The sequence below is a fragment of the Poeciliopsis prolifica genome, unplaced genomic scaffold, assembly GCF_027474105.1.
Source record: "Poeciliopsis prolifica strain line A6 unplaced genomic scaffold, Auburn_PproV2 SCAFFOLD046, whole genome shotgun sequence".
NCBI classification, from domain to species: Eukaryota; Metazoa; Chordata; class Actinopteri; order Cyprinodontiformes; family Poeciliidae; genus Poeciliopsis; species Poeciliopsis prolifica.
The window spans coordinates 3,775,001-3,787,927 of record NW_026562421.1 but is presented as its reverse complement, the minus strand read 5'-3'; the positions used below and the strand labels follow the sequence as shown (position 1 = coordinate 3,787,927).

Genomic DNA, 12,927 nt, shown 5'->3' with positions numbered 1-12,927 from the left:
TTCCAGCCTCGATTGGCATCTCCCTGGAACATACCGTGATTTAAAAATATATATATAAAACGCGTTTTTCTTCATCTCAAACCCAAAACTTGTTTAATAACACCGGTTAATAACAGGAGCAACAGGAGGAAGTTCAGCCAGTAAAAAATCCCCACCGTCTGTACATGTTCAAATACCTGAGCATGTCCAAAACCAGGAAATAAGGAAGCAGAATAAACACTCTTAAAGAAATACAGCAGAAAAATCTGATGTTCTACTAAAAAACTGCCGCTGATGGGTATTAAAACAGATTTCAGGGCACAAAATGAAGAAGGAGTCAAATATCTGCAGCTCAGTCCTGGGTGAGCCGGCCATGCATGATGCGGTTGTACAACAGCACACTTTGAACGCAAAACAGCGGAGTTTTCCTGACACTAAACCCGCTAACAGCTGCGAAACACGCGAATAAACGTCTGGGGATAAGAAATGGAAATGCAAAACCTTCCAGAGCTGCTTCAGAGTTTTCCCAGATGATGTTTAAGGTCTTACCTGAGCGGACTCTGCAGCAGTTCTGGGTCTGATCTGCGCACATGGGGCAAAGTCGAGCGACCTGCCAACTTTACACGTGCACAGAGCAGGAATTACAGGGGAAACCAACCTGCGCGCAACACGCAGAAAACTGACGCTGCAGCTCCAGCAGATGAGTTAAAGTGTTACAAACACGACAGACACGGGTTTTACTTACATAACCATCCGCAGTTGTTGCGCGCATCCGCAGCTGAAACGTGTGCAGGAGGAAGATGTTGACCTGGTGAGCCGAACCGAGCCGAGGTGGATCTGGAGTCCCACACGGATGTCTGGCTGCCGCAGGCTTTTAAAGGTGGAAATGTCGCCTCCCACATGTCCCCAGTAGAGAAAAACACAACAACAAAAAAACATCATTCACGCAGATCTGCAGCTCTGGAAGCAACAGGTTTCAACCTAAATTTAAAAACACATTCAAACTCTTCAACTTTTTCAGATTTTGTCAGCAAAAACATTTATTTTATTTAAGTAAACAACCCAAAAGTGAAAGAAATCAATCAAACCAGTTTATTTTTATAGTGCATTTCAGCAGCATGGCAGGTCAGGTGCTTTACATCATAAAAACACAAAAATATAAAGTGATAGTAACACATTCAACAGCTGAAGAAAAATACATCTGTAAACTGCAAAAACACAAAATCTTTCTGAGAATTTTTGCCTAATTTATTACAGAAAAACATTTTATAGGCTAAATAACCTGCCAGGGAACTTTTAAGAATTTAAAATAAACTTTTCTTACTAGAAACTTAATTTAGTTTTGTATTTGGGCCATTGGAGATAAACAAGAGTTTGGGAGAAGATATTCAGAAATTGTAAGATTAATCTAATAAAATTTATCGAAAAATCTTTTTCTGAATTTAAAAAGTTGCTAAAATGTTTTCGAAAATGCAGCAGAAATTCCCCAGAAAAAACTTTGAAATTTCAGTTTGAAATGTTGAAAATTTGCTAGAAAAATGTCTAAATATTGAGATTAACCTCAGAATTTTTTTTTTTTACATATCTGAATCTCAAGATTTTGGAATGTTTTCTTGCAATTTTTGTTTAAACATTTCAAAAACTAAAAATTCTAAGATTTTTCTCCTGAAAGTGGCTAAGATTGATTTCAATGTTTTAGATTTTTTTTTGGAGGAAGTTTCCTCTTCTTTTTGTTTTTTTATTTGTTGTGTTTTTATCCACAATCATAAAATTCTTATAGGAAGATATTTTCCTCTTATAAATGAACATTATAGTATGTCAAATAGTTATGTCCTTAAAATAAGCTTTTATATCTTGGCGGAAAGTTACTTGTAACTTAATGTTGTTACTTTAAGTGTTTTTAATATTTCTTAGTTTCCTTATAATTACAGACTCATTTTTTTCATATATTTACTTTAAAACAAAACATTTAAGTAAAAATCTAATATTTCAGTATTTTAATCGATTTTCAGTCTGATTTATCCGTGTAAAACGTAGCTTTGCTGATTTTTCAGCTCCTTTTCCTTTCAGATGGTCAAACGCGTTCTGCGCATGCGCGTAACCCCGCGTGAACCCGGAAGTTCTCTCCTGGAATCAGCTGCGCAGCAGCAGCCAAAACAGCGAATCGAGTTTATTCAGGAATAAAGCAAGAAAACATGCAGCTTCACTTCGCTAAGGACGCGTTACCGGACTCTGTCGGTACCGACTTCCAGAACCTGAACAAATTTAACGAGCAGGTAAAAACAAGCGCTGTTTACCGAGGAATTTTAGCTAGTTTTCCTGTTTTCCGGCGAGATTATGGGGATCTATAAACATCTTAAATGCTCGTAGGAGTTTCATCAGCGCTTATAATTTTATATGTTTAATATTTGGATAACTAACCTTTAATAAAAGGTTTAAATGCATAAAAGAACAATTTTCGTGTCAATGAAATATTCAGCAGTTGTCATGTTTCTCATAAAATTTAATTCAAATGACCAGATCATATATGATGATCTCTGACCTTTGCCCTTTTAGAAAGTTTTTACAACTTTCTATCACATTTTTTCCTCATTGAACCATCACAGATGTGCAGTGCTCTTAAAAAACTGTTTACTCTCCAACAGATTTGTTATTTTTTTACTTATTAAAGGAAAACTCAATCCAAAGAAACACGACCCTTTTTGAAAATGTGTTGAATTAGCAAAGTTAAACTACTTTTTGTGTATAATTTCATCCAAAGATCTCGACAGTCAATATGTAGCTTGAACAGACCTGTTGGTAATATTTAAAACAGTTAGGGTGCAATTTTTACAGACACAAGGAATTTCAATAAAGATTAAAACAATTGAAGATTAAATTTATTTAGAAAATCAAAATGAAAAAGTGTCAAAAAAAGATTAGGCAGACGTAAAAGACTTATAACAAATATAATAATAAACATAATTAGACAAGAAATATTTATTTCTATAGCATTTTTTATTATTATTTCAAGTAAAATCAGATTTTTTTGGCTGAGATTTCAGATATATTTTTAAAATAAACTGTACTGTTTGTTTACGTCTGTAAGCTTAGAAACAACAGTTATGGTGTTTTATAACAACAAGCCATTTGAGAGTTTGAATATAGTTTGATCAAAAGTTTTTAAAAAGCCATAAAAATAATAGTGTTTATAATTTTTTACAATGCAAAATGATAATAATAATTAACAAAGTAAAAGTAAAAATGGACAAATAAAATTGTTTTTGCAGTCTTAACTATGAAAAACATTTAATATAAATATGATTATGAGACAGATTAGAGCTGTATTTAATACAGATATATATCTTGAACTACTAGTAGAATAAAAGCAGAACATTAGAGTAATTAAATATAAATAAGAGTGTTTAGGCCTGACGACGACATGCAGTAGCAACAAGAAACACAGACGGCGAGGAACGTTTAAATTACTCAAAGTAATGTGTTTTTTTAAATGTATTTTTTAAATATCTGCAGCAGTTTAGTCGACTGATTGAAATTCTGTTCCAGTTCCTCCTGGACCCGAAAGAGGTGAGTGGAAAAGAAATGAGACTCTGAGCTTTGATAAGTCAACTGCCGTAAAATGCTGCTTTTCCCTTTGTGTGTGTGTGTGTGTGTGTGTGTGTGTGTGTGTGTGTGTGTGTGGTGTGTGTGTGTGTGTGTGTGTGTGTGTGTGTGTGTGTGTGTGTGTGTGTGTGTTCAGAGACAGACAGATTCGTGCAGCAGCTGACAGAATTTGCAGGGGAACACGGGATGAGCGCCGGCCCGCTGAGGAACCTGATGAAGAGCATCCTGCTGGTTCCTCAAGGTGGGAAAAACTTAACAGGAAGCTATTTTGATAAATTATTTCCAGAGGGAAGAGATTTTACCCGACAACCCCTCCAAACAAGCTACGGTAGCGGTCAACAGTCTACAGAGGCTTTGTTTTTTGGGTTCTTTTCATCCTTTCAGGAGTGGTGTGGACACTTCTACGAAGCCACTAATGTCGGAGCAAATTTTTTCATTCGGACTTTTGCTAGTTTGAAAACATTTAGTGCACATAGCTTTCCCTAAATCAATTTTCCCATGTGAATACTAAAGCGCTAATTCACTTGGCTGGTTTGTGAGTAAAGTTGAAGTTTTGGTTATTGAATGTTAAGATTTTTCCAGTTAGTTAGATGTTTCTATTCATGCTTTTATCTTGAAGCTGTTAAAGTGACTCTGCTGTCTTCTCCTCAGGGGCTCTGAAGAAAAACCTGACGACTGAGCAAGTCAAGGAGGACCTGCTCACATTAGGTTCTAGTTTCAAACTCCAACTGACTTCATTTTAAATTAAATGTTAAATTATGTTTTCCCTGAACTAAAAAGGGTTTTTCTGTTTGTCCCTCAGGGCTAAATGAGGAGAAAGCTGCTCACTTTTCGTCACAGGTAAATACATTAACCCTTGAATTTGATGGATCCTGTAAGATTAGAGGCTCTGATGAAGTTCTGATTAGTTCATAAGATAATTACATTTTGATAACTTTCATTTGGGAGAACTAGCAGGCATTTTAGCATCATTTACTCACCAGATTAATATTTATATCAAATTCATTTAAAGAAAATCTGATGTGATGACTTCACCACAAAGGGTCTGATGGGTCAAATTCATTCTAGCTGGGAAACTTTCAAGTCCGAAACCAACAATTTCTGCACTGACTTTTGTGTTTTGCAGTCCAGAACTGTGGTTCTGATGGCAGAGCACCAATGACTAATTCATCTGCAAAATACAACGGAACATCAGGCACATTGTAGATAAAAATATGTATAAAAAACTAGAGTAAACGTCCGCTAGGAAACTCTGAAGTTCTAAGATTAATCTCAGACATTTTCTACCAACAACTTGAAAATTTCTGTTTGAAAATTCAAAGATTTGCTAGAATCAGACATTTTTAGATTCATCTAAAAAATGTTCTAGAAAATCAAGGAAATTTCTGAGTTTGAAAAGTCAAAATTTTGATTGAAAAACTTTTTTCTAGCAAATTCTTGACTTCTCAAACTCAAGCTTCCTTGTTACTTCTACAAAATGTATACAATTGTTAGGCAGAAATCTACTATTTTTTATGGTGTTCCAAAGCCCTTCAACAACCTGGAAAGTGAAAATTTATTATGATGTTTTTGAAAGTTTTTTTCTTTTTACACTCAAACTAATGAGCTAGCTTTGTTTTAGCATTGTTAGCATGTGTGAAGGTGTGAATATGAGCATCTGAAAATAATTTATCAGTCAAATCAAACAGTCTGAGTATTTAAAATCACATTTTACTAATGCTAATGCAGATAATCCTAGCCAGATCAGCTAATGTGGCTGATGCTAACTGTATCACAGTGTTGAGGTTTGCTGAAGGTGGCCATCTTGTCCCTCTGTGTGCTGCAGTGGGGGCAGCATTATGCTGCGCTGTCCAGGCTGGCGGTGGGACAGACGCTGATGGTCAACCAGCTGGTCGACATGGAGTGGAAGTTTGGAGGTGAAACGACTCAAATTGTCGCGAAACGATCGCAGGGGAAAATATTCACCAGGACAAATTTGGTTGCTGCAGAACATCAACTTTGGCTCCTGTTAGAAGGATCATGGCCGCCAAATGCTCAAGTATTTTATGACCTTCAGATAAAAACAAAATGGTGAAATAATAAAAAGTGTTTGCAGAGTTTCTGCACAGCCTGGAAAATCTAGATTTTCCAGGATTGTAGGGATATGAGAAGAGAAATAAAGGATGAGAAATGACTGAGTAGAGAAATAACTGAGTTATTTCTCATCCTAACTTCAAAGTTTTCTACTGTTGTATTTCGTTCATTCATTCATTCATCCATCCATCCATCCATCCATCCATCCATCCATCCATCCATCCATCCATCCATCCATCCATCATCCATCCATCCATCATCCATCCATCCATCCCATCCATCCATCCATCCATCCATCCATCCATCATCCAACCATCCATCCCTATCATCCATCCATCCATCCATCCATCCATTCAGTATTTTGTATTTCTTTCAGTCTGTGTTTCTCTTTTTTTTCTTCATTATGTTTTTGTTTCTTAATTCATTTCTTTCCTTTCTTGAATTGTGTTTCTGGTAAATTGTTGAACCCAGTTTGTTTGTTTTCCAACTCAAACTGGGATGTTTTCTCTCGTTCCCAGTGACTGTTGGCACGAGTGAGATTCAGAAAGTGGGAAACGTTTTTTTGCAGGTAAAACTTCCAGAAAATGCTCCAAAGTTGTGAGGTTTTTCATGTCTTTTTTTTTTACCCGACTGTCACCTCTGCTCTCCTGCAGTTGAAGCTGGTGGTGAGGAAGGGAAACTCGACTGAAAACGTTTTCATGGGTGAGTCTCTATTTTAAATTGATTTGACTGATTTCTTCAACAATAAATTTCAAATTTATTTGGATTTTATGTGAGAAATCAACAACAATAAAATAAATAAAAATTTAAAGTTTAAAAGTGATAAAAAGTTAAACATTTCTCTTTCATCTCCAAAGTGCTTCATAATCTAATTTATCTGATTTTTACTTGGTTTCTTTTAGAAAATTAGTAGCAACTTTTTCATCATTTTCTTGACAAATATTAATATTTTTCACCTAAATCTGTCTCCTTTTATTGTTTCCTCCAGAACTGACACTTCCTCAGTTTTACAACTTCCTGCATGAGATGGAGAGAGCAAAGGCCAGCATGGAGTGCTTTGCTTGAATTAAACCGTGTGTGTGTCTGTGTGTGTGTCTCTGTGTGTGTGCGTGTGCCAAACATTTGTACTTAATCTGATAATAAGCACAATTAAAAATTAAACAGTTTTGTCAGATTATTCCTTCTGGATTAATGAACAAAATTATATTTTTAAAATGATTAAACTTTACTTATTTAAATAGCGGCAATTCTCAACAAATGTTGTCTTGAAGCAGTTTACAAAAAATAATAAATTCAATCTCTCATTCTGACTGGTCCTAGTTATCAAACAGTAAATTAAGTCCAATTAATTACTGGACTGGAGCCTCGAGTTAAAACTACACAGTGATGGAAAGTTTCCATTACAAATTTGTCTACATTCCACTAGTGTCAAAAAACGCAATTTTACTTATTACATAAGAATCGCAATTAAAATTACACGTGAATAAGTTTGTTAGTTACAAATTACTTGCTGCATCCTCCAACTACTTCCTGTTGACTTCTTCGTGGTTTACGCATATGGCAACTTCCGGGTTTTTGGTCGTCTGACACAAAAGCGCTTCCATTGCAGGTTGTGAAATAAAGCAATTTCGATACTAAAAGCCCAACTCGAATCGAAAATAAAGTTTTTTTTTTTTTATAATTGTTTCGTGTTTCTATTGAGCAAAAGTATTTCTACTAAACGCTAGTAGCGGCTTCTGGCTAGCGGCTTCATGAGATGGAGGTAGTTAAGTACACTGGTAGCAAGCTAGCAGGTTATATTTTTAGTTTTGGCTGTATCGATTGTTTTTTTCGAAATTGTTTTTTCCCGTTAAACCTGCAATGGAAACAAAACTTATCTAACGAAGACAACAGGATAGTTGAATTAAGTTATTTTAATAACTTGAGTGATTTTAATTGAGTTTACAATTCAATTCAAATACCGACAGTAGCGGAACATAAACCGAGTTTTGCTACATTTGTAAAGAGACCGCAGTGAAAACTAAAGTTTTTCTTTAAATTGTGACTCAAACACATCAGACTCCACCTGAAGCATAAACTGCGGGCCAAGCAGCTTAAAATGAAAACAATGGCTCCATGTGTCAAGGAACCGCCAGCAGCCCAGAGGTGAGTTTCTTGGTTTTGTCTTTAGTTCCTCTTTGTGAGTTTTTTTCCGTTGGCTTTCCTGTCCCAGTGCAGATGATAGACCAGCGGGACAAAGTCCAACCGCAGGCTTCCTCCTGCTGGATGTATAGACACGTTTCCTCCCGATGTATTTGCGCAGTCAGCCATAAAACCCGCTATCTTGGCCGCACACATGCACCTTAAGGAAACGGCCCGTTTATTTAACCTCCATTTTCCTTAATCTGGAGTATTTTGAGTGAAACACCCCAATTCCAGCCAAAGTTGATCACTTTTGTTTGTTTTGCTGATTGATGGATAAATCTGAATAAACGTAAATATATTAAAGATGAAAGGAAGAAGGATAACATGCATTGAAAATAAAAATAATTCTGCAGATCTGACCAGAACCAGAACAAATAGCGCCTGTTTTGGCCACCAGAGGGCGCCATTGACCTCCGGTTCTGAGATCAGAGCGGAAAATGCAGGAGAAACATTTGATTTAACTCAGTTAATGGAGAGCGTTGCATGTTGGTTGTTTCTAGATACACTTAAAAAATTATCAGCAACAATTAAAATTATTTAAAGAAAAAAAATGGCAGTTAAACATAAATATTTTCAACATTTATAAATGTTACAGTATAAATATTTAGTTAATCAGCTTAATACTTAGCCTCAAACTAAATAATTAACTCTAAAGTAAATATTTAATTATCAAGCTAACTATTTAGCTTCAAACTAAATATTGAGTTAACAAGCCAGTTATTTTTTGCTAAAATTAGCCTCAAACTAAACATTTAACTTTAAACAAAACATTTAATTAGCATTCTACATGTTTAGTTTATGAAACAAAATTTTGCCTTCAAAGTAAATATTTAATTTGAGCTACATTTATAGTTAGCATGCTATATGTTTAGCCCCAAACTAAACTAAGCTAAGCGTTTAGCTTAATTAGCAAGCCTAATATTTAGCCTACCAGCTAAGCATTTATTTTTGATCAAAGTATTAAGATCTAAACTAAACATTTAGAGCAACATATACAGCTCTAACCTGAACAAATAGCTTACAAACTAAATATCTAGTTTGCAGTTAAATATTTAGTTTCAGAATTGTTCTAAAAATGTATCTTCATCCAGGCTTGCAGAGTTTGTGTGTTACGTTGTATTTTTACCCCAGGAAAACAGAAAATGTGGTTAGAGATGAATTAAGTTTCGGTGTTTTTACAAACATTCACCTCGTTATTGTTGAATGATCAAACCTCTCACTGGTTATTATGAAATCTGTGGAAGTGTTGGTGTTGTTGTGTTTGCAGCGGTTTTTATTTTCATCCCACTGCTTTGTTTGGTTTTGTTGCGCGGCTGCATGTCGGTGTGTTTGCAGGTTCGGCGGCTGCGTTCGGGTCCCAGCCAGGAGTCACTGGCAGACCTCTTCACCGACGCCCACACACACTCCCTCCAGCTGACTGGCGCCATGGCAACCAGCAGAGCCATCCGGGTCCTGTGTGTGTGTGTGTGTGTGTGTGTGTGTGTGTGTGTGTGTGTGTGTGTGTGTGTGTGTGTGTGTGTGTGTGAGACCAGGTGTGTCATTGGTGCTTTTTTGTGTTCTCCATCGTTTCCCCGGAGGGACACTGATGTGCATCAAGCTCCACATGCATGAGGCAGACGAAGAGCAGATGGTGGCTCTGCGTTCATGTTGCCAATGTGTGCAAATCTTTCTCTGTAATTTGCTAATATCGAACAGAATAACACAATTTTCCAATTATTGTGTTTCTATTAAGTAAGAAATGTAATTAAAGTCGCATGTGAAAAAGCTTGTTTGAGTCTTGGTTGTCCAAAGTGCGGCTCAGGGGCCATTAGTGGCCATTGGATTGGTTTGTAGCGGTCAAAAATGATCCAGATTTGTCCCGTTGATGCAGATCAAGAATATGTAATATTTTAACAATGTAAAATGTAAAGTACAACAAAGTCTTTCTTTCTATAACTCTGAAATTTCCAAGTTTTTTGTAGCTTTTTTGAAAATTTCATAGTTTTCTGGTCAATTTTCAACTTTTCAAACTCCTGAATTTGCTTTGTTTTTCTAGCAAATTTCCCAGATAAATCTCAAAATTTCTGATTTGTTTTTAAGCAAATATTTGACTTTTTAAACTCTTAAATTTCCAAGTTTTTTCTTGAAAATCTCAAAATATCAGTCTTTTTTCTAGTAAATATTTGCCTTTGCAAATTTTTTTTTTTAGAAAATTTCTGAGCTCAGTCTCAAAAATGTTAATTTTTGTCTAGAAAATGTTCAACTTTTCAAACTACATTTTTTTTCTACAAAATTTCTTTTCACGTTTTCAACTTTTGAAACTCATAGATCTGTTTTTTTTCTTGAAAACATCTGAGTTTAATTGAATTATTTTCTGTGAGGCCGTTTGTGCCTCAGACAACGGAAAGCAGCGAAGATGTTGGATTGTTTTGAAACTTACTTTCACTTCCTGAAGTCGAGTTTATTTTAATCCTGCCGCTGATCGAGTTGCTCTTTTCCTGCCGCCTTTCAGTTTCTCCTTTGAGACGTTTAGACAAAACTTAACGGATCACACTTTGTGGTCGAATGTGTTTCCAAGCAAATGTTTATCCTGGTTTTTACAATGACGATAAAACAGAAGAGGGTTTTATTTTGTCAGAAAATGCATTTTACTTGACGGTGATAGTTTTACTGGTTGGAAAAACACATTTAAAAACGTAACAGTCATCCTAATCCTTATTTGTTCTCTTCATCCTTCTCTTTAAAATCCCTTGAAAATATTCACAGTTTTTTAAATCTTAAATACAAAATGTTTGTTTTCTGAACTGTTTTGGTTCAATTACCACTCTGAGTGTGTTGCTCTGTCATCAGATGATAAACTTTAACCTGTATGCTCCAGTTAGCATAGCCACCGTTAGCCCAGTTAGCAGCAGCAAGAGGAGAGCAGAGGATCCAGACATAGTAGTAAAAATAGAAAGTAGACTTTGTCCACTACTCATCAGATTATCAATAAATATTTAAAAAGGACATAATCAGATGGTACAATAAGTGGAAATGTTGGTATTTTAATGACCAAAGTAATTCATATGAGTAAAAAAAATAATAAAGAATTTTATTCCAATTAAGATTTTTCAATAATAAACTGATGAAACTTTAATACAAACTGCAGGTTTGTATTTTGGTTTTCACTCAGGAGACAGAAAATTAATACATTTCACTGAAGTAAGAGTAGAAATACTTTATAATAAAATTACTGAAGTAAAAATAAAAATACTCCTAAAAATAAACCTTTAATTAAGATTAATTGGCTGATAATTATTAGTTGACAATTATCTAATTAGCCGATCAATCATGTTGGACATATTTTTGATTTTTAAAAAAACAACAGGAAGATTAAAATACCTTTGTCCCGAAGTTATGGTCTAAAAATTGTAAATTTAATTTTTTTTTTTTTGTTTTTTCTGAGTAAAACAAAAACCTGTTGCACGTTAAGTTTTAACATCTGTTTGTCTCTGATTATTTCATGCACTTCCTGATTCTCAAGTCTGGCTGCCGCGTGCGGGTCCCGCCGGACGGTCCGGCTCCGACCCAGTTGGATGTGGACGGTACCAGGATCCGGACCCGCTTCCTGTTCCCACCTCCAGCCCGGCGCAGGGAACCATGAGGCGCAGCGGGACGCGAACAGGTGTCCGCCATCAGCTGCAGGAGCACGGCCGAACCGGACCGAACCCGCGGCCCGTTCGGCTCCAGTAGCAGGAGGAAGAGTGGGAGGCGCTGGCTGACGTCCCCTCGGGACCGGGCCGAGCGAACAGGTGTGTCCCGGTACCAGGCTCCCGAACCGAGCCGGGACTTTCACCGCAGCTGGTGCGTAAATACCAGAGAAGAGGAGGGTCCAAACGGACTGGTTGGAACAAATTCACGGGTTGGATCGTTTTTCAAGGTTTTATTTTTGATATACATATTGCCCGGTGTTGGACGGACTTGCAGTTTTGCCGGAGAAATTCACCAAAAGTGGGTCATCTGGTCATTCCACGATGACAACGAGAAAATCCGCCGGAGCTGCTGGAGACGCGGATCCCATCTCCACCAGCAGCGGCGGTACCGGCACCAGCAGGCTGCCCACCCGGCCCCAGCACAGCCCGGTTCCGGGCGAGGCGCCGGAGATGGACGGGGAATTCCGGGACTGGTGCCTGAAGACGTACGGAGACTCCGGAAGACCAAGACCGTGACCCGGCGCAAGTACGACAAAATCCTGCAGACGCTGCTGCGGGAGGGCGAGGAGGACGGCGGCCATCATCACATCAACGCCAAGTTCAAATTCTGGGTCAGGTCCAAGGGCTTCCAGGTGGGCCGAACCGGGCCGGACGGACCGGTGCTGTACGTCCCCATCAAGGCAGCGGTTGGTTCCCCTTTCTGTCTCTTTGTCCCATTTCAGGTGTGTGTGTGAGTGTGTGGGAGTGTGTGTGTGTTTTCAGATGATGTGGATGAACCGACTGGTTGCCATGGCAGCGGCAAACACCTGTGTCATCAGGGTCCAATTGGACCTGACTGTGTTTGGTTTAGTTTGACAGTAACTAGTTACATTTACTCAAGTATTTTTGGTTGAAGAACTTATTTTAAATGGACTTTCAGGAGTATTTTTACTACTTTTACCTGAGTTATGTTATTATGAAGTATTGCTAAAAGTTCTAGATTTTCTATCCACTGAATGAAAAACCAAACATGTTTTAATCAGTCACCAGACAGACACCTGCAGTTTTCCTTAAAGTTTCTGAACTTTCTTATTGAAAGAAACTGATTTGGAAAAATGTTATTTTGCCTGATTTTGTTGGTTTTTATTGCTAATATGAAGTTTTGTCATTGTAGCGGGTAGCTAGCAGTTACGTTTCTACATAGAACCGCAATTTGACATGTCGAAGCTAGCTAGTAGCTGCTAGCTGGCAGCTAGCATCTGTGTCTCCATTGACCATATAACTGCGCAATTTGGCATGTCGAAGCTAGCTAGTTTACACTGAACGCAGCTACTAGCATAAAAAGGTGCGATTTTTTATTCTGAAGCTAGCTAGTAGCTGCTAACTGGCAGCTAGCATCTGTGTCTCCATTGACCATATAAATGCGTAATTTGACATG

The 12,927-nt window shown here is 37.2% G+C and overlaps 2 protein-coding genes and 1 pseudogene across 4 annotated transcripts in view; 2 read left to right on the top strand and 1 right to left on the bottom strand.

The window, feature by feature from the left end:
- LOC129377207 (DNA (cytosine-5)-methyltransferase 3B-like) overlaps window positions 1-835 on the bottom strand; it is a 34,067-nt gene extending 33,232 nt beyond the window's left edge. Inside the window, 1 exon segment of the mRNA XM_055056999.1 lies at window positions 725-835. Coding sequence (XP_054912974.1) covers window positions 725-732 — 8 coding nt within the window. The 5' untranslated portion in view covers window positions 733-835.
- Window positions 836-2,094: 1,259 nt separating this feature from the next.
- On the top strand, window positions 2,095-6,832 carry LOC129377129 (COMM domain-containing protein 7-like). Of its 3 annotated transcripts, none has more exons than XM_055056881.1 (9): window positions 2,095-2,255; window positions 3,493-3,546; window positions 3,721-3,823; window positions 4,234-4,290; window positions 4,385-4,422; window positions 5,408-5,498; window positions 6,174-6,219; window positions 6,304-6,357; window positions 6,644-6,832. In XM_055056881.1, exons 1-8 carry the CDS (start codon window positions 2,175-2,177, stop codon window positions 6,341-6,343), a joined length of 510 nt encoding a protein of 169 aa, XP_054912856.1. In that variant the 5' UTR covers window positions 2,095-2,174; the 3' UTR covers window positions 6,344-6,357; window positions 6,644-6,832. The 3 variants fall into 3 exon arrangements, with proteins under 3 accessions (XP_054912856.1, XP_054912854.1, XP_054912855.1); XM_055056879.1 differs by having other exon boundaries at window positions 6,174-6,223; window positions 6,309-6,357; XM_055056880.1 differs by lacking the exon at window positions 3,493-3,546 and having other exon boundaries at window positions 6,174-6,223; window positions 6,309-6,357.
- Window positions 6,833-11,749: 4,917 nt separating this feature from the next.
- LOC129377128 (nucleolar protein 4-like) overlaps window positions 11,750-12,927 on the top strand; it is a 65,600-nt pseudogene continuing 64,422 nt past the window's right edge.